The sequence below is a fragment of the Drosophila busckii genome, chromosome 2L (assembly GCF_011750605.1).
Source record: "Drosophila busckii strain San Diego stock center, stock number 13000-0081.31 chromosome 2L, ASM1175060v1, whole genome shotgun sequence".
Taxonomy (NCBI): Eukaryota; Metazoa; Arthropoda; class Insecta; order Diptera; family Drosophilidae; genus Drosophila; species Drosophila busckii.
Genome location: NC_046604.1, coordinates 3,752,398 through 3,773,898, shown reverse-complemented (window position 1 = coordinate 3,773,898; position 21,501 = coordinate 3,752,398). Strand labels below are relative to the sequence as shown.

Below are 21,501 nucleotides of genomic sequence, written 5' to 3'. Positions count from 1 at the left end.
TTTTAAATTTCAAAGGTATTTATTTTTAAATAGTTTTTTACAGCGCCAAATAATTTTCTCAGAACTTTCTTAATAATAACTGCTTGCGCTCTCTCTCTCTCTCTCTCTCTCTATCTCTCCCTCTGCATAATAATATTGTTGTTGTTTTAACGCAGAAGACAGCAGAAACGTAATAACTTCTGTTTTATTGCGAATGGGCAGAGTTTAGCTTCCCTTTGCTTTTTTTTTTGATTGCCGCATGATTATTGCGCTGATGAAACTAATTATATGGTGCATACAGACGCCACAAAAGCGCCCCCTACAGCAACAGCTGCACACACACAAACACACACACATACACACACTCATACGCTTGTCAAGCAATTTGAAATATGAGGCAAGGCGATTGCATAAGCAACGGCACAGCGGGAATTATGTTTGTGCATCTTTTGGGATTTATCTATATGCGCAGGGTCAGGCTTATCAACTGCCAGCTCCATTTCATATGCAGCGCCGATGCTTGGGGCGATAAAGAGAACCACAACTCTATTGATAGCAATCGATGTCACATTTAATTCATTGTTATGGCCTTCATAAATCTGCGTGCTTTTCACTCGCGTGGGTTGGGTCTGGGCTTGGGTTCGGGTTCGTTGGACACTGGTCGGCTGGTCAGCTGGTGGGGGCTGCGTGTCTGTTATTAAGGCCAGCGTTAATAAAAATGTCAACGCGATCATAAAGTGAACAACAGTCGACATTAGGGCGTCGCTGCTTCATTACCAGAATCTCAAGCGCACATAAAACGAAGCTTTCCAAGCATTTTGTCTAGAATTTCGCTCCTAAACAAAAATGTGGGGCGGACAGAGCGCCGACTTTATGGCTTTATACATGCCACAAATGTTTTATGACAGCTGCAGTTGCATTATTATGGCTGCGGCTGCCCTACGCCAATCAGTGTGGTGGTGCTGCAGTGGGGCGTGGCAGTCAACGGCGGCATCGTTAGCTCACATCAGCTGACATGTGTTGATCAACGCTTGACAAGCGACATGAAAAGTCACATAATACTATGCGCAAAAATGCACAAATTGAGCACAAGAGAGTGAGAGCGAGACAGCGACAGAGTGAGTGAGAGCGCTGCTAAAGTCGTGGCAACATTTCTAATCGATTAATGTGGCAAGGCGTGCGCGCAGCAAATCAAATGTTGCCATGCAATGCGCCAAACACGAGCAGCTGCGACTAACTAAAGCTAAACTAACTAAATACGCTCTAAAATATATTTACATAAATATGAAGTCAAAACTCTTTGCAGGGTATGGCAGCAACAGCAACTGCAAGAAACATTTATGAGACAGCTGAGCGCTATTCTTAACTTCCTTTCGTTGCAACGGTAACGACACACACACACAGAGTACACCTGCAAAACATTGGAACATGCGCAACCCAAATGACGGCCTGTTTGCTGCTGTGGCAAATGCAAGAATGCAACAAAATAACATCATCAGACTAGAAATATCTCCTAATGAACATAAATTCTTTTCGCTTGCTGCGCGTTGTTGTTGCAACAAGTCTGTACGCTGTTGCTGTTGCGCCTCCTTTAAGGAAGTACAAATTTACGTTTGGTGTTGAAATTTAATGCTAGTAGAGAAAAACCTCCAGTAACTACAGCTACGATCTTCATTCTCGCGCGTGTTAACTGCACGTGTGTTGCAAGCTTGTTCTTGTTCTTGCTTGTGGGCTCTGCTTCTTCTTCTGCTGCTGCTGCAGACAGTCGCTGGCTGCGCTTGTCGCAGCAAAATATTTTAGAAATTTATGCGTTTCTGATAAATAGAGGAAGTGCCTGCACATAGACGCTGAGAGCAAATTATTAGAAATATGCGCGTTTAATAATCAACTAAGGCTAGAGCTGAGCAGCACTAAAAACCTTTACTTAAAATAGCTGCAGCAACTAACTGCAACTGCCATCGCTAGCTGAGCAAACTGCACAGCAAACAGCTGGAGAAATTGTCTCGTCCGCAGCTCTTATTGCGATCGAGGCAAGCGCACTCAAAATTTATTAAGTTGTCAACGCATTGCGGCCCGCAAAAATGTTGGCAATTTCTTTGGTAACGACAACGATGACGACGATGATGATGATGACCACACAACAACAACAACGACTTAGAGAGCAAGCCAAAGACAAAGTTTGTTTGCTGCTGAGATTTGTTGTTGATCTCTGCTGGTGGGCCAGCCAGCCAGCCAGCCAGCTTGGCCATTATTTGCGCCGTCTTATTTGGCTCGGCTTCTACTTGCGCAGCAGCAGCAGCAACAACAACATTCACCAGCGACAACACATTCATATTTATAAGCATTTTTCCAACGCTATCATCATCATTTGTTGAGCGAGCGCCTTTGTGCGTTGCGTTTAATGAACTTTAACAAATGTCAACAACTATGATATGCTGTTGTTGCTGCCCACTTTTTTTCGCTTTGTATCGTTGCTCATTTACATTTTTAATTTGTTTGCTGTTTCCCTTTGTAAGACGCTGCCAAAAAAAAAAGTCGTAGAGAGCTAAGCGCTTAAAAACACATTTCCGTTTATAATAATTTGTATAAAGTGGCTATGAATAGCTTTTAGATAGCTCATTTAAAGCGCTGGCAAATAATTAAAACACCCACGGCCAGCCGTGTAGCCAAGAGCGAAGCGCGATCCTTGAGAGCGCGACTCAGGCATGCAGAAAATCAATATTTATTTAGGCAGGCAAACAAGCTGCTCATTGTGCTTGCTGCATGGCTTAATGCGCCTCAAGTTGCAAAAAATTTGAAGCTGCTTGGCAACAGAAGTGGCAGGGCAAACAAAAAACTTAGGCAACGAACTTGACAATGCATTTTATATAAAATGTTTGCTAATTTGCCTGATTGCTGCGCATAACAAGCGCAATGCCATGTGACATACATGAGTGTGTTTGTATGTGTGTGCATCCCTGGAGAGTTGGCACTTTCAGTTTCAGGCTCGTTTGGCAGTTGGCTGCTGCATTGGTAATGGCCCGTGGGCAGCCTAAAAATAGTGCCAGGCACTCAGTCCACTTAAAGAGGTTTTGCTTAGTTGTTTTTCGTTTTTTTTTTTTTTGTGTGGACCTTGAGCCTGCATCAGCTCATCCCGAAAACCCGCATTGCCACAAAACTGCAATCCCCAGACACTGACACCGACAGCAACAACGTTGACAACAACACGGGCAACAGCAACGTCGACGGTCTGCGGCTTTGAGCTTTTTTAATTGTCGACAATGTTTGTTGCAATTTTTAATGAAATTCATTTGTGCAACGCTGTGTCGATTGTGGCGGCGGCGGCGGCGGCAGCGGCCCTGAGCCACTGAGCCGGCAGCCAGCCCCAGCCACAGTTGCTGTCTGCGGTTTAGTGGCCCTTAGTAGAGCTTGGGCGCGCATTGCAACGTGTCCTCCAAATAATTCATTAACACTTTGTCTTGTTAACTTTAATTTGATGCTGTTGTTGCTGCTGCTGCTGCTGCTCGGCGTTGCAGTTGCAGTTGAAGTGGAAGTTGTGCAGTTCGCCACACACTCTTGACAAATATTTGTGGCAAACATTTCACTTTATTTCCATTGCCGCATTTTGGCAGCACAAAATGCTGAATATATCTCTTAATCCGCCTCCCAAGTGTATAAAATTTCAAACATGCCAACAACGATCCACTTTCATGTCCATCAAGCCAGGCCCCTAAAGAGCCAAGCCAGAGTCCACCAAGACAGATTTCGTCTTGCTTGTCTTCTGCAGAACGTTAAGCTCACTCGCTCGCTCACACATTCTCTGCTTGGCTTATGCTTTTCTTTTCTTTTCTTCTCTTTTCTTGTCTGCTGTTCTGCATTTGTTTGGCAGCGAGTGCAATTCGATACTTTTGTTCCCCTTTCTGTTTAATGAGACGTATGCACAAATTTATGATCCGGTAAGCAGGCGCAGTTTTGTTCAACGACTACAAGCATCGAATCAAATATAAATATATAAGACCTATATATATATATGCTATGCAGTTAGACAGGCTGAGGCTGATTGATTGGGCATTAGAGAGGTTAACAAGCCAAATCGAGTTCAATTTGAGCTGAAGTTGAAGCACTAAGCTTCTCATAAATTCTTCAATAAACACGTTACTAATAAATTTGTCCAAATAAAGCCACATGTACTCAAGCAGCTGAGCTGTTAATGTAAACAGCAACAACAACAACAAGTTGAGGTGCATAAATAAGCGTTTAAATAAAGCCAAAACTGCAACTTCGACACCCTGGACGAAAACAGTTACTTTTTAATCGTTGTGCTTGCCTCTTGTGGCTCTCTCGTGGCTGTTGTGGCAGGTTGGCAAGTTCAATTTGCCAGCCATAAGCCTGAATTTAACGCTCGTTGTGCCGCCTCGCAGCCTCATGCCACATAAACCATAAGAAAAGCAGCCCCAGCCGCTGTTCGGTTCAGCGCCTGCTCGCCAAATTAAAATGTTCTTTCAACTACGAACTTTCGACAATAAATTGATTTGAACAACAAAGGCAGGCACCACAGCCTGGGCCACAACCAATGAGCAGCGACAGCCTGGGCAAGGTTAACCCAAACCCAAGCCCCAGCTCAAGCCCAAGCCGACTGTTGTTGCTGTTGCTGTTGCCTTTGGGTGTCTGTCAGACTCTTTGCCTGTGCCTCTCTGGTCAAAGACATTTGTCATGTCATTTGTGCGGTGCAGGAAACGACATGCGTGCTAATGTGCGAGTCTCTGCAAGACAGTTGGCGCACAGTGGAGCAAAAGCATTGATATAGCACGAATTAATTGCCATAACAAGCTTAATGTGTAAAAATTAAATTAAATAAATAAATTCGTAACCACTGTGCAGGCGCGCGCATGGCCCAAAACGTAAAAAGTATGAGTTTATCGATATCAAGAGATCAGAGTCAGAGTCAGTGCCAGAGCGTCTCACTCGCTGTTCTCTATGGCCAGCGTCAAAACGAAAGCGCAAGCAGCAGGAAGAGGAGGAGCTGGCATGCCAAAGAGCCGGAGACGTTGCCGGGCTGCATTGCTGGGTGTCACAAGTTCGCGCAATACGTTTGTTCTTATTGAGGTCGCATGTAGTATGCACTTCGGTTCGGTTTGGGTTTTTGGAGCTGCTCGAGAGCTGCTGCGTTATCGCCTCACAAATTAACAATCAGCGGCAATAAATGTTTGCGTTTGTTTATGGCGGCCGTCGAGATCAAGAAGCAGCAACAGCAGCAGCGAGTCAGCACGGATTATGGCTTACGGTTATGCAGTTGGTCGATCGGCCGTATGCTTATCGCGGCGCTATGGAGCGCTGCAGCGTCTTTTGTGTTTAACAAATTCAATTAAGCATTTTAATATCTCTCTGAGCAAGTAGGTGTTACAGGGTGTTAACCCAAAGCGACACTGAAATATTAACTTGATTTAATTTATGAATTGCAGTTCGACAATCGCGCGACTCCTCCACGCCAAACAATTTATGGGCTGTAATCTAGAAACAATCCCCTCCATGCACACAACTGATTGTGTGTGTGAGAGTGTGTGTCAGCTTTTAATTAATATGCTGGCTGAAAAAAAACTTTCGCAAAAGCAGTAAACGACACCAAAGGCAAAAAAGGTGAAAAAAAAAACTTACACCTAATAAGTCAAAGTAGGTCAGTCCTTTGGTCGGCTCTAGTGACAGTTGCAGGTTTATGCATTTCAAGCGAACTTTGACTTGCACAAAGGGGATGACAGTGTGTTTGAAGTGTGGGGGCCAGACTTAACATACGCTTAACAGCAGCAGCGCATTAACAGCGCATGAACATTTAAATAAAATGTTACTAATTGAGAATTAGTATTTGTGCCTCTGACAGACTTGTTGAAACATATTTTGGTTTTTTTTGGCACACATTTTAATATGCGCTTTATACCGTTGCATTGTTTCGTTTTACAAATTGCAGCTGCAATTACTGGAATTTCGAGGCAGCGCTTTTTGCTTTTTGCACACATCATTTGTGGTGTTTTTTCTGTTTTCATTTTCATTTTCTGCTTTGTGGCCCATTCAATCAATAATTTCTGTTGCATTGTTATGGCCCTTAATCAATATGTGAGCTGCGTCAGCAGCCCCCTGGCCGATCTTTGATGTCGTGTCAGCTCATCAACATTTTACAATGTTGCAGTTTTATTGCCACCGTACGCAGTCGCGTTGCAGCTTCAGCTTCATCAGCTGCGCATTTACGGTTTAACTTTTCTTCTGTTTTTTTGTTGCGTGCGCTTTAATTTTGGGCCCTTTTTGCCTTAGTCGCAATCAATATTTGTGTGTGTGGCACACGCGCGTTGATTTATGGCCAATGGTAGCCAGCCGTAGCTGCAATCGGCCATAAACACTCAAATCAGCTAATCACAGTGATTTTTCAGCTTTGGCAACTTTTGCATAAGTTGACTAATAATCAACATAATTCATTATTTATGTGCTCAAGCTGGACCATTGAAGCAGCCGACGCGCCAACACCAAACACAGCACACCGATCATTAGATCTGTGAGATCTTTTTATCTAACAAACATCAGCAGCGGCAGCGGCAGCAACTCGACAATGTGCCAACAACAAACTGCGAACAAAGCCGCCTGCCAATGACTGTTTAAAATTCAAGCAGCACACGGCTAAACAAAATGACAAGTGGGAAATACATAAATGCTTTAATAACGAACTGCAAATACGCTAGCAAAGCTTTACGGAATTATTTAAAGTTGTAGCTCAGCTGATTTGTTAGCATATATTGATTTTTCATATTCGCTGCCTCGCATGCCACAAGAAATAAATAAATAAATACTGGGCATGTTATAAAAATGATTGACAATTTAATTTCCAAGTCCGTTGTACGCAACGGCGGCGGCTGTTAGGGATTTATGAAATTTTTGGCTGTATTTGATTTTTGATTTTTTGTGTAAGTTCTTTGTTGTTGACTGTCTATAGAAAATATGCAAATCCATACACATGTTAATAGACGCGTCAATCTTTTGGCTTTTGGGCTGATTTGGCTTTGATGGCCACAACAAACTGCGGCTGCTGCTGCTGTTGCTGCTGAAATCAACAGCCACAAATCTTGAGCAACCCACACGCTGTGGAATTTAACCAAATGTGCTACAATGAGTGCTGGTCGATTTCGAGCTGCATGTGAAATGAATTGGCGAGGCGGAAGTAGCAGCCACAGCAGCTCACTAAATCGCTTAACAAATCTGCAAAATCAGTTAAAGAGAGCCACGAGAAGCTGCTGCAAAGCCCTGACGACAAATTCGCAGGCGTAGATGAGGACACTCGGCAGCAGATGCAGATGGAGACGTTGATCGCTCAAGGGAACTGCAAGCGGCGACTGCTGCTGCTGCTGCAACTGAACTACAAAAAGCAGCAGAGCTGTGGCAGCTTCAAGATGCACGTATGCAGATTGCAACGGGGTACTCTTGAGGGATTTCTTTTTTCTTTTTTTTTGGGGGGGGCAGCTCAAGCTGTGGCTCTCTGCATGAGATTTGCTTTGTTTCTATATCGCCTGCGCTGCTGCTGCTGTTGCTTGGCTTGGCGACTGTTTTTTTTATTTGTCTCTGAAATCTTGTTTGCTTAAAAGTAAAAATAATTAACAATTAATTTACAATTAGTGTGGCACTTGGAGCAAGCAGCGACAGCACTGCACAGTGGTCTAAGCGTATTTCAAATGAATTTTCAGATTTTTATTTAAATAAATTGCAATTATTCTAATAAAATGTGCAACTTTTTTAAATATGTGCGCCGTTTAAATAGAGTAAAATTTTTTAAGCTTTAAGAATTATTGATTTTGATTCCACTGTGCGGCGAGCGCTGTTAGCAAACAACTGAGGAAGCCAGCACACACATTAGGGCCAAATAAGCTGCCAGCTTTCAGCAATTTTTTTTTTGTTTGTCAGAGTTTTTTGGTTTTTGTTATTTTGTGGTAAATACTTTGGACTTTGGCAATGGCAACGAGGACTGCCACATCGACTGCGACCCGACGAACGATATGCAAAAGCTATCAACGGTGCATCTGCCAGGCAACCAACCAGCCAGCCAGCCAGCCAGCCAGCCAGCCAGCCAGCCAGCCAAGTTTGTGTCCAAAGTCTTTCGTCTTAAGGTACTTGTTGCTGCCTCTCTTGCTGCTGTTGTTGTTTTGGTTGTGTGTGTGTGGCTTGGACCTTGTGGCTTTGGCATTGGCTTTGGCTTGTAAGCTGTTGATATGCTCATTTAGAATCGCACGTTTTTCAGCAGAAGTTGTTAAGCAGAGAACAGACAGCAGATTCAGACTCGAACTCGAACTCGGACTCGGACTCCAGACTGAGTTGCAAGCGCTTGTGGCTTGTGGAGTTTTGGGCAAAGCCAGCGACAGCAACTGCTCAAAGTTGGCTTGATTGCTACTCTGTATGCAAATGAACAGCAACACACACACACATACACACACACGTACGTATGTATGCGTGAGTGCACGTGGCTTGACCTCCAACACCAATTGGCAAGTTTAGCTAGAGCAGGAAAGAAAGCAAATCCAAGTGTTCGGGGCTGACGCGTTGTCCATCAATCAACGCACTTTCAATTTTGCTTGGCAAGACGCCCCAAAAGCCGCTTAAAGTGCTAGGGCGGAACGCTGTAAAATATTTGCCGTATTGATTTTAGCCGCAGCCAGGTTGGCTAATGGACAGCGCGACGAGTTAATTGTTTGAGCTTGAAACGAAGCTATTTTGGCCAACATAACTGAAATTGACGGCGCAGTCAAGCCAAACAAAAGTTCCTGCCTCAATATGCAGCATGGGAGGCGCAACCTCAGTCGCATATTTTGTAAGCCAGCAAAAGAAGAGAGCGAAAGAGAGAGAGAGAGAGAGCGAGAGCGAGAGAGTTGGCGGCGGCGGCTATGCAAATGCAGTAGCCAATGCCCTCGGGTTGTTGTGATGTGCGCGCGCGCGCGCGCGTTCGCTTGCAAGGCATGCTCAGGTCTGTCCTGCTGTCTCCACCGACTTCAACTCCAACTCCAAGTCCGAGTGCGAGTCCAACGTCCTAACAGCACTTTTGTTTATCTGTGTCTGTGTGTGTGTGTGCGCTTTAATTGCACGTTTAAAGGCAGCTACAGAAGCGGCTTTTACTAAATATGGCCAGCGAGCAAGACCAAGACCAAGACGAAGGCTCTGCCCATGCCCAGAGTCAGCGTCAGCATCAGCATCAAGCGTCTTTGCAGCGCGTCTTTGCAAGCGTGTCTGCTGCTGCTCTGTGGCTGTGCCTTGCTGCCTGTTGTCGCGTTTGAGCCGCAAATTGATGTGCATTTGATGTGTGATGACGATGTCCAGCGCTCACGATGATGATGACGACGATGACGCAGTTTTTCGGTCAGAATGTGACTTCAACTGCAACGGCAACGGCGACTCCGAGAGTGGAAGAAAGCCGCCTTGCTCGACTGACGGCCTGGCTGGCTGCCTATCAGTTAAGTTTATTGATGTTTTGATTGTGATCAACGCTTGTGGCTATTGTGGCTGTTGGTTGTAGGTTGTTGCCTGCTGCCTGCTGCTGCTGCCGCTTGTTGGTTTCTCCATGGTGTTTTTTATGACTACCTCTTCATGTTTGCTGCTGTTATTATATACCCTGTATACAATATATAGCTAGCCATGTGCTCAAAGAGCAAGCAGCTGAGTTTGATAACTTTACTTACAAAATGCATATAAATAATTCCTTAAAGCAAATTTTGATGATTGAAAGGCTTTAGCTTTGCTTTGTATATCAGAATTAAGAACATGTGGTATCAAATAAAAAGGTTTTTCCAAAAGGAATTAATTCTTATCACTAAATATGTCGCTTAAGTGTATCGCAAGTTGTGTCTGTTGCTTTGAATATCAGAGCATTTTCTACTAGAGAAGCAAACATTCTACCAAAATTAATCATTTCTTAGCTTCAAATATGTTGCTATTGTTTCGTTTATCTACAGGGTATGCTCTAGCCCAAACTCTCGCTCAGTTCTTGCAACTTTGCTTATAACAGTTGTTGCTGTTAGTGCCGCGTTTGGCGTTGCATAAAACGCACTTAAGACTGTTACAGGCAACAGGCAACTGGCGATTATCTGGCGATTTTAAACTTTTTGCAAAATTGTGTCAAAAATTATGTTGTAGCTGGGGCATTTGTGGAGTGGTGGAGTGAGCGACGCTATCGCTTAGCACAGCGCCGTGCGCTTGCGCTTAGGGCTAAACGGGCAGAGCACAACTTAATTAATTTATTAAGCGTATTGTATATCAGATGTGCGCACACACACACTCGATGCCAAAAAACACACACACACACATGAGCAAGCAAAAATGTGGCAGGCAGCACACACACACACACATACGTACGCATACAATGGGCCTTTATATGTGGCAACGCTGTTTGGCTATGATACAAGCGACAAGTACTACAAAATTGGTAACGAAAAACCGGCTATGGTCTCAGCTTGGCGCTGCGTTTGCGCCATGATTTTCCAGCCATTTTGTCTCACACACACACTGATCAGCAGAGAGAGAGCGAGAGCGAGAGAACGAACGAGTGCGCGACTGCTGATGAGCGGCGCTGAATTTCTGAATGATAAACGCGCTGAATTCGCCGTAACGTGCAGCAAGTGAGGTGAATATTTTTCTCGCTCTTGCTCGCTCTCGCTCTCACGCAGCTGCTACGCGTGTCTCTCTTGGCTGTGGCATTTATGGAATGTGAGCGCACAAAAATGCGTTAAAGGTGTTTATAAAATTAAAATTGTGCAAAACAAGTTGCGTAGAGCGCGTAAGAGCGCGAGAGAGAGAGAGAGAGAGCGTGAGCGAACGAACGTAAGAGAGCGCGCTTGTTTAGAAAAAAGTGAATTGATGCTGGAGACAAAGAAAAATTGGTGCACATTGGTGCGCATATATACAAAAGCCAAAGCACTTAAGCCAAGCAGAAGAGTGAACAAGAGAGAGAGAGAGAGAAAGGGAGCGATGCTAAACCTGCCACTTGCACCCTCAGTATAAACCAGTTCAATGGCATTAGAGAAGCAGCCGCAGCCGCAGCAGCAGCAGCAGCAGCCGCAGCAGCAACCGCACATAACTTTGCCCAAATGGCCAAATGGGCAATGGGCAGGCCCAGTTTGCCTACTCAACTACTACACGCCGTAATTGTGGGAGCACCGAAATGAGATTTTTGTAGATTAGCCAAACAATGCGAAATTGCAGCAACAAACTTAAAGCCAGAGCGAGCGAGCGCTGCAACTCTAAATAATTTCTTTTGCGCCTGCTGTCAGCTGCGGGGGTGTGGCAGCAGCAGCAGCCAAAACAATTTCCAGCTTAAATTGCTTTTAATCAAAAAAAAGGCCAAAGCATTTTCGCGCAGTGTAGCATAACAATGGGCAACAGGCAACAAATGCATGTAATTGCCTGTAATTTAGTGTGTAACTGCAACTAAAGCAACAACGACAACGAAATAGAAATGCAGTTGAGACTGAGATGACAACAGCACGCTGAGCAAATTATGTTGTCTTTGGCTCAAGTCGCGGGGGAGGCAACAGCAGCAGCTGCAGTTGGAGCAGCAGCTACCCCCAACTATTTTATTTCTATTTTCTCCCAGCTCCAGAGCTCTGAGCTTGTTGTAATTTGCATAATGTGTTTTTAATTTTCTGTTCGAATATTAATGCGAGACAAGGTTCGTTGTCTAAGTCTTTCGTTTCGTTGCGGCCCGAATTAAAGTGTAATTTGGTCAGCCATTAGATGCCACAGACACGATGTCGATGTCGAGGTCGTCGTCATTGTCTTCTAGCGGCATTAGATCGCCTCTAATTAAATAGCATTTCCGCTGCCGCTACGAAATGATATAGCCAAGTTGAAATAGGTGTGGCCCAGTTGCTTTGCTCTGGCCTGTGCTGTAGTCCAATTCAGCCGTCAGTTAGAACTTAGGGCAAACTATTTGGAAATGTTGTTGCATGTGCTCAGTACACTGCTAAAAATTGTAGCAATTAAGCTTTAATTTTTAATACTATTTGCTCGCATTCAACTTTATGTGGCATGGCAACTTTACAGTTGTGTCTGCACAGGAGTTTCTTCTTTTTTTTTTGTTGGTCGATCAGACTGCAATTATCCTCCATAATGGCGCATTCTTTGACCGCTCTCAGATCAATGAAATCGGAACACGAACTGCTGCCCCCCAGGCCCTTCCTCATGCCCCACGTGCAAACCCAACAATGACGAGCAGCTGGCCAAGTATTTGATGTTCTCACTCGTTGCGACTGAAGTTTTTTTTTTCGTTTTGACGCTTTCAGTGTTTAAATATTTGTTTTGTATTTGTTTAAATAAAGATAAATCAAATATATAGTTGTGGTTATATTTTAGCGGTCATAAGTTGCTGTATTTTTTATTATGTTCCAAATTCCAATTTGCTTTTTTTAGGGCTCTCGCTCTCAGTTACCTTTTTATAGTCTTCACGACCACAGATTGGTTTTAATAAGTTTAAGAGAAAAAAAGCAGCGCGCAGAGCCCAAGCAAATTTTTGTATGTGTGCCGAATTAAGTTTGTTTTTTTTTTTTTATTTTTTAGTAGCATTCGGTTTTATGATTATTGAGCCCTCGCTCGGCCGCCAGCAATTCATCCATCCATCCATCCATCCCAGCCCAGCCAGCTAGCTGTCTCTTTCTCAAAACTTTAGATGGATATCTGAAGTTCAAAGCTGCGGCTTATTTCACATTATTTCAGTTCGTATATATAAAATCATTTTTTTTTTGCGTGAGCCAATTATGCGTTTTGTATTGCTTATTTCTTTTGTCTGTAGACTGCAGACAACGATGGTGCGGGGGGAGTGGGGGGCTAACTACTTTTCTTTCATTGTAATTAAGGAAACGTGACTTTTTTCAGATTTCATCGAAAATGTTGGGTCTGCCCGAATTGGCGTTGTTATGTCGACTTGTTGTTATTATATTTGATTTGGCTATCGCAGAGGCTTTAATTTCGTACATCTCACGTTTGCGCCGATGAGATATGATTTGGTATTGGGCCTGGGACTGCAAATGGCTATGAGGGCAAACTTAGAAGATTAGCTGAACACGAGTTGACACCAAAAGCACTTAGCAGAGCGCATAGTACAGCTATTTACATATACAAAGAAAAACAAACAAATGAACAAACGAACATATTTATTTATTTTTGGCTACGACATTGCGTTGAGTTGAAACTCGTGTTATTAAATTGCCGGAAAGTTTGGCTCAGTCTTAACCCTCGCATACCCTGCAGAGTCTCGAAGTGTAAGCGGCATTAACGACTTGGGTCTAGCACATAAAGTTATAATTCTTAATTTCCAAGCAGTAACTGCGCTTCGAGTTTGCTTCACACTCAGTTCTTGTCGCTGTTGCTGGCACAGCAAGAGACAAGGGAGGTCACATTTGATAGTCCGCACAGAAATCTTGTCGACGTCTAAACGTGTGTGTGTGTGTGTGTAAGAAAATGGGTGATAGCCAAGACCAACAAAATGCCTTCGTTAAGCGCTAGAAACGGTTTTAGGCACCGCTTGTTGTTGTTGTTGTTGTTGTTGCTGCAGTTGTTACTTTGTATAGTTTTTTTTTTTGGTTTGCCCATTTGTTTTGTGAGCGTAGAAAAAATGTTATAAAAATGTAATTACCCGATGATGAATGGATTAACTACAAAAGAGTGAGAAGCCTACACTGGCTAGTTGAAAATTATGAGCAGAACGCACTACAGATACGCTTACAAATGAAAGCCCAAGCTCATTAGCATGTAAATGTGCGTAGCGTATACGCAATGTGTGCACTGAACTGGAGGCAGCAATTCCACACGGATGTCGATGCTCTGAGTGATCGACTGTAAGCATTTGGGAGTAATTGATGCATGAGATTGTTTCAACTAGGGGGGAGGGGATTGGTGGCTTGTTAATTTAATGGGTCAGTCATGAGCGACAGAGCTGAGAGTTTAAGTTTGTGTGTGAGTGACTCACCTTGAGTATGCACCTGCCCACGGGCTCGTTCTCCGCCACGGACACGTTGTAGAAGCTCTGATCGAATATGGGCTCGTTGTCGTTGACGTCGTGTATGGTCACCAGCACCGTGGCGCTGGCCGAGAGCTGCGGCTCGCCATTGTCGCGAGCGATGACCGTAAGCTGCGGCACCGGCTCCGTTTCGCAGTCAATGTGCGAACGTGTGGTAATGAGCCCAGTGTGCGCATCAATTTGGAACCACTGTGCATGCGTATCCGGCGTATCGGCCAGCGAGTAGCTGATCAAAGCGTTCTTGCCCTCATCCCGATCGCGTGCATGCAGCTGCAGCACGGAGCTGCCCGGATCGGCCACCTCCATGACATTGGCATGATAAATCTGCTGCTCAAACTCCGGCGCATTGTCGTTGACATCGGTGACGCGCAGAAAAATGGACTTGGCTGCATGCAGCGGCGGCGTGCCCTTGTCCGTGGCCAACTACGCTGCAGCGTATAATTGGAGATGAACTCGCGATCCAGCGGCAGATTGACTATGACCAGGTAGATGCTATTGTCGCGCGTGGTGAGCGCAAAGTGTCCGTCGCCGCCATTGAGCGAGACATTTACATTGGCATACTCCGTCTTGGAGTCCGGATCATGCACCGAGATGCGCGCAACAAACTCACCCGGCTGCGCTGACTCTGAGATCTTGGGCGACGCATCGTCGCTTAGGAAAATGACATTGATTGGTGGGCTGATTGTCATTTACATCGGTGAACGCGTATGGAGACGAAACGCTGTTGTCTCCAGCGGCTGCTCGCCATGATCTTTGGCCACCACAACGAGCTCATGCAGCTCCTTGGTCTCAAAGTCCAGCGGCTTGTTGATGTAAACGGCGCCCGTGCGCGCATCAATGCGAAACATTTGCTCCTTGTCGCTCTGCCTGCGATTGATGGCGTACTCCACCAGTCCATTCTCGCCTGCATCCGTATCGGAGGCGTAGACCTGCAGCACGCTGCTGCCCACTGTAGCGTTCTCTGGGACAGTGGCAAAGTAGCGACTCTGATTGAAGATGGGCTGATTGTCATTCACATCCTGTATTGTTATATTGACAGTCATGAGTCCACGCAGCGGCGGATTGCCGCCATCCAGCGCCTCGATGAGCAAACTATACGCGGGCGTTGTCTCCCGATCGAGGAAGCCGCTAATCTGCAGATCCAGATAGAGCACGCCGTCGCGCTCGCGATGCGGTGACAGGCGAAACGCATCGTTGACATTGCCCGAGACAATGTTGTAGCGTTGGGTGTTGTACGGCTCCAGGTCGAGATCACGCGCGGGCAGCAGCGTGCGCTTCACCTCGCGCGGCGTATTCTCTGGAAACTCAATGTGCATCGAGGACTGCGCAAAGCTTGGCGCATTGTCGTTCTCATCACGCACCGTGACCACAACGCGCACATTGAGTCCACTCAGCGGTATGGCCACCAAGCTGTAGCTGGCGCGCGTTTCTCTGTCCAGTCTGAGCTTGGTGCGTATTTCGCCTGTGGTGCGATCGATGGCCAAATCCGTTTCCACCACCCGCCTCCGCCACAATAATGTAGGGCGGACCGCTGTCAATGCTGTCAAAGTCGCCGATAAAACCGATTTGATGGTCCACGGGCACGCCCTCGAAAACCTCCAGACGACGCTCGCGCTCCTTGTCCGTCGCTGCTGCTGCTGCTGCAGCGCTGCAGAGCAGCAGCAGCAGCCAGGTCAGCGTGCTGCGCCCAATTGCAGCCTGACCTTGAGCTGTGTTTGCAGCGCCGGCCGACTGTGGTACATGGTATAGTCTTTGATGGGCGTGCTGGGCGTGGCACGCTCGCTTGTGTTTAAACTTTTGTTTATTTGCTGCCTCCTCGCTGGACGTTGCTCTGGCATCGCTGAGGCTTTTGGCTGTAGCTCAAAGTGTTGCTACTTAGTCTGAATTCGTCAGCTGCGTTTGCTCTGCACTGCCAACTTTAGCAGCGGCAACCATTTTGTGCTGCAGCTGCAAGCAGAAAAAAGAACAAAAAATATTTTACAAGTTAGTCAAAGCAATAAACGTGGCTATAAACACTAAATAAATGCACCATAAGCGCTGCCCACGCGCAGCCTTTGATAGATGACAACTAATCGACTGCTAACTGCACTAAGCGCGTTAGGCGACTCCACTCGACTCCACTCGTGCCGCATTGACGCATTGTGCAGGCATTTGAAATTCTAATCGTTGCCTCAACGGAAACACAAAGGCCGCAACTAAGCCGCAGTCTCTACCTGGCCAAGTTCAGCGTCTCCAAAAGGGTCAAAACTCGTTCGGCATAAATTTAAAAACAAATTGAAATGCCTCAGCAAAATAACTGAGATAGTGTAGGCTTTTTAAATATATCTTTTGGGCTTTCTTTGGTAAATATATTTAAATGTTAGATAAAATGCATTAAGTTGTTTTGAAACATGTATTATTTATATATATTCAAAATCTCTTATTTACCCAATGTTAATTTAAAAGTTATTGCTTCAAAATTTTCATTTAAATAACAAAGATTTGGTAAATAAATAAATAAATTAAAACAAAGCTCATGTCTGTCTCCAAAACTCAATCGATGAATAAGTAAATATTAAAATACATATATGTTTGTTTCCCAAATATCTTATTGATCTATGTTAATTTAATAGTTATTGCTCTAAATAAAACTTGCTTTGTTCAGCGTTCAGTAAATAAATTAAAGCATGGCAAATTTATAAATCAAGTTTGCTATAATTACTTTAAAAATTCATAATTTTTAAATCGTTTATAGTTACTGTTTATGTATATTTCAAATAACTTATTGATGCATCAAAATTTATCAATAATTTTTAAGTTATTGCTATATCTATTAAAGTGTTTTTAAGCAAATAAATTAAAATAAACACAACTTTGAGTGTTATTAATCATATTCATAGTGAATATTGCGCTAATATTGTCATTAAAATAAAATGTGCATATTAAAAGGTAAAAAAATTATTAAAATAAAACTAATTTATGACGCAATTAATTACACTACAAATCAATAATTTAATAAAAATATTATGAGCTCGCAACTAAAGCTTAACATAATAATAATTTTAATTTTAAACAGTTAAAAAAAAAATGAGATTTAATGCTTGAATCCATTTTACGAATCTAAATAAAAATACACCATAAGTTTTTGCCATCTGATTTTAACTGACTGAGAGTAATGATTACTATATATAACTATAATCTAAAATCTTTTTATTAATTGAAATGATTATTCATTAATTTAAATTATTGCTGACATTTATATATAATTTTTTTGATAAATATATTTATTTGCTTGCGCTTTACTAACTTTAAACTATAAGAAACTGATTACAAGCTTTAATAGTAATAAAAACTAAAACTTAAAAAAAACCATTTCTGTGTCTTTGGGAAACAGCACAAATAATTTAAGTGCTCGAGTGGAATGGATTGTATTGAAGAGAGAGCGAGATAGACATAGACCACAAGTTGGTCAACAATTTAGTTAACAAGACCATGACTAACACTTTTTACTTTTTTGACTATGAGTGGACAACAATAACAAAAGCAACGCTCGCTGTGGCTGCTGCAATTTAAAAGATTTTTCTCGCGCGATAAGCAAAAAAAGAAGAAGAAAAAATACACGAAAAAAGGGAAAATACGCATAAATGAAATTACGTTTATTTTTGGTCAAGAATTTGGTTTTTTGATGAGCAGCTATTTGGTTAGTGATGAGCTTTAAGATAAGAGAGCTCAGGCTATGGCCTGAGGGGCCGGCAACGGCGACTGTTAAATACACTGCTACAAGAACTGTCTGGATGATTGACATAAATGCAATTTGGCAAGCTAATATCTTTATAATGATGGCCAACTGGGCAGGCAACTGGCTGTCCCTTCCTGGAAACGCCACAACCAGCGCCTGACATGGAATGTAATTTAATAAACTGCAATTGCAACTGGCGCAGAGCTAAAAATCAAGTTAAGCGTTAGACGAACTACTCAGCTTGACACTTGACGTTGCATACGCAAATTACTCGGAGAGTGTGTGCGTGTCGGTGTGTGTGTGTGTGTGAGATGAAGGCGGACAATGTCAGTTTGATTTGCAGTTGTCATAAGCTAAGATGAACTGCTAATACCCAAACACATTAGAAAGCGCACAGTGGAGCGCAGCTTGAGAATTTCTTGAGCGGAGACCACCATCGAGTCTCTGTCGCTGTCTCTGTCTCAGTCTCTGTCGCTGTCTCTGCATTGCGTGTGCACTCGCCCAGCAGCTAATATCAAATGACAAAGTTGTAATTATGCAGAGCCCGCTTGGCTGCTTCGCCTTGATTTGGCTGCAGCATTTAGCTTATTACTTTTTACCGGCCGACAGTCGTCGTTGTATTCTTTTTATTATTATTATTTTTCGTGCTTCTTTTGTGGCATTAAACTCGTAAAGCGGCCCCCCTGCCAAAAAAAAAGAGTAACAAAAAACCAGGCGCTATAAAAAGAGTTTAATGGCAAATAAAAGCTATAACAAATATATATGCCCATAACCCCTAAAAACAGAAAAAACTAAAAACGCGCTCACTGCGCAAGCGAGAGAAACAATAACGTTGAATTTACGGCGCAACTAATTAGCCAATGGGAATACGGTTAATGTGGCCAGAGCCGTGCAAAAGCAAAAGGAAGCCCCCACGGTAGTCGCTGCTGCTGCTGCTAACGAGTCCACTCGATTGCATTCGGTTTGCTTTCGTTTCGTTTGATATTTATGCTTGATATTAAATGCTGAGTTTTTATAGCAGTTACATGCGCCAAGGAGGTGCTAATTATAATCAAGAGAGGGAGAGAGAGAGCGCTCTGAACGGAAAGGCGTTGACTTGCCATGGCGAATTCGTTTCTGCTGCGGGGGTCAGTGATGAACGTGCAGACTAACGGTAATGGAGGCGCCAGCTCAGCTCAGCTAATTGCAAAGCAGTCAATTATTCTATATATGCATTTCCTATTCGCCTGCTGCTGCTAATTAAGTCATGATTCATCTTTAACTTACAATTTGATTCTAAAAGAGAACGTATTACAAATTATGCAAATATATAAAACTTGATCAAAAATTAACTTAAATGAGCCTAAGTTCAAAACGTGTAACACGATTAGCCTACAATCTTTCCAACAACAGTTAAATGTAAATGCTTAACTTAAATATAAAATAAAAATAAATGTATATAAGAAAGATGTCAACTTTCAAGCCAAAAATTTATTCAAATTTAAAGCAAATTAAAATATTTGTATAACAACAGCTAAAAACATTTTGCTAAAATTTTTTATTAGCTGTCTATATATTTATTAGATGTTCATTAAAATAACAAGCAGCAATATATAATTAATTATCATAGTTTATTACAAGCGAACTAATAAAAATGAATCAATGTGAAGTTTTCAAAGCTACAAATTTGTGCGTTATAATAATTCGATTAAAATATTTAATAGCTAAAGTTGCAAAATCTAAATAAATTAAAAAGTGCATTAAAATATTCATTACTTGCGCTATAATTATAATGTTTATATAATTTCATATAAAAGGCAAACATAATTAAACATGACTATACGACAAGTTGCTATTATTATTTAATTAAATTACATATGTACATATATGTGCAATGGAAACAAAAGCTTTAACTAGAAAATCAACTTGTTGTTGTTGCTGTTGTTATGCTTGGCAGCTTATGATTTAACTTGGAAGTTATGCAAAATTGTTGGCTAAAAACGGCGGCTAAGTAGGTGGTAAGTAGCGCTTTAGAGCGTGTTTAATTAAATGTTGAGTAATTTATGAAATGTGCAGGCGACAAAGCGGTTGGCGGGGCGGGGTGTTGTGGGGGGCAGTGGCTAATACTCATAAGTTATGCCTAATGGCTTTCTAATTGCCGTAGACGTTTTACCAGTTGTAGACTTGTGTCGGGCCATAAGCAGTAACATTTTAATTGTTTGCATATTAATTGGACTCATTAAGATGCAAATCCAGCCAGCATGAAGCTGCGCCCAGCCCAGTCAAGCGGACAGACAGACAGCCGGACGGACGTACAGACTGTGAAGCTGTGAAAGCGTGAAGCGTTCGCATGCAAGTTGCTGCTGGAGTAAGTGCGAAATTGCAAGTGGCCAAAGCGCTGACCAGCAAAGCAGCAAGTGCGCTAATTTTGCTTTCTATGGCGCAAACGCTTTCAATTTCACTTTGATTTCAAATTTTGCATTGTTCGAACTTCAACTTGAACTTTCGAGGCGGCTTATAATTAATGCTATTAATTAATGTCATTTGTTGCGCATTATCTTATCGCGAAAAAACACATCACACATCACGTTAGTTGACAGCTGCACCAATTTGGCCAAGTGTTAAAAATAATATGAAATACGCTCACGCTCGAGACAGCGCCAGGCCCAAAAACTTGCTTTGCAACCTGTCCAGGCAGCTGCTGCTCCAACTGCCGTCTAATCTCCACCACGTTACCGTTGCGTTCTGTGGGATTGCGCTTTGCAATTATAGTTTATTAATAGATTTGAGGCTGCGCGTCGAGTAGCCAAAAACATTTAGCAATATTGAATTTTATGCTTTTTTGTTTTTATTTTTTTTGATTTTGGGCATTCTGCTGGCTCCGTGAGATTTGTGTTTTTATGATCGCACATAAAGCAGCACATCAAGCCGGTTCGCTGGGCTATAAAGATTATTGTTATTTTTTTGCCTTTTGGAATGTATAGCATTTGTAGGTTTTGGATTTGTTTTAACGCTAGGCCATGATCAAATTATGTAGACTGAGTGTTTATGGCATGCCAACTAGCCAGTTGCCAGTTGCTGCTGCTGCTGCTGCTGGTGCTGCTGCTACACATCGACAACTCTATTAGCCGCTTTATGGCACTCGCCTGGGCACAACTTAATTTAATTTCAAGTCTCTCGATCTGCCCACCTGAATGGCCGTGCAATATACAAAACACACTTGGCTTGGCTTTGGAGTGGCCATAAAACTAAATTGAAGCTGAACCAAATCAAACACTGATAAAATGCAGATAATATGCAAAATAAGCTTAACATGCGTCTGCGCTTGCCCCATAAAGCTACAAACATTTTTATGGCTTTAATTATTTTTTAATACGCCCAACGAATTAAATATATACCAGAGCTTAAATCATTGCCATTGCCATTGCCATTGCGCAGATGAAGACACTTCACTTGCGTTTGTGGAGACGATGAACATATTCCAGAGCTAATCACAGGCCTGGGCACATGCGAATGTCCGTTGTGCCAGCTCGCATGAGAATCAACAAAGAAATTAGCGCTAGCCTAAGGCCAAAGCCGCAGTCGAAGCCAAAGTCTAAGCCAAAGTCGAAGCGGGTGTTTGGGCGAGCAGGTGGCAGCTGACGCCCGTTACAACAGCTGCAGCAGTTGCTGCTGCACAGTGGGCATAAAAATGCTTTATCAGCTCGAAACTTTAATTACGGCGCTTTATAGGCACGCAATTAATTTTAATTTTTTATCATTTATTTACATATTTATCTGCAGCTTTCACAATTTTCATTTTAGTGGCTGCTCT

The 21,501-nt window shown here is 43.0% G+C and overlaps 1 protein-coding gene across 1 annotated transcript in view; it reads right to left on the bottom strand.

The window, feature by feature from the left end:
- The window catches only part of LOC108604334 (protein dachsous), a gene marked incomplete at its 5' end in the record, with an annotated part of 60,464 nt that extends 44,614 nt beyond the window's left edge, over positions 1-15,850 (bottom strand). Inside the window, 3 exon segments of the mRNA XM_017994164.2 lie at positions 13,940-14,419; positions 14,422-15,486; positions 15,488-15,850. Of these exon segments, the coding sequence (XP_017849653.2) occupies positions 13,940-14,419; positions 14,422-15,486; positions 15,488-15,850 (1,908 nt within the window).
- Positions 15,851-21,501: the final 5,651 nt, after the last annotated feature.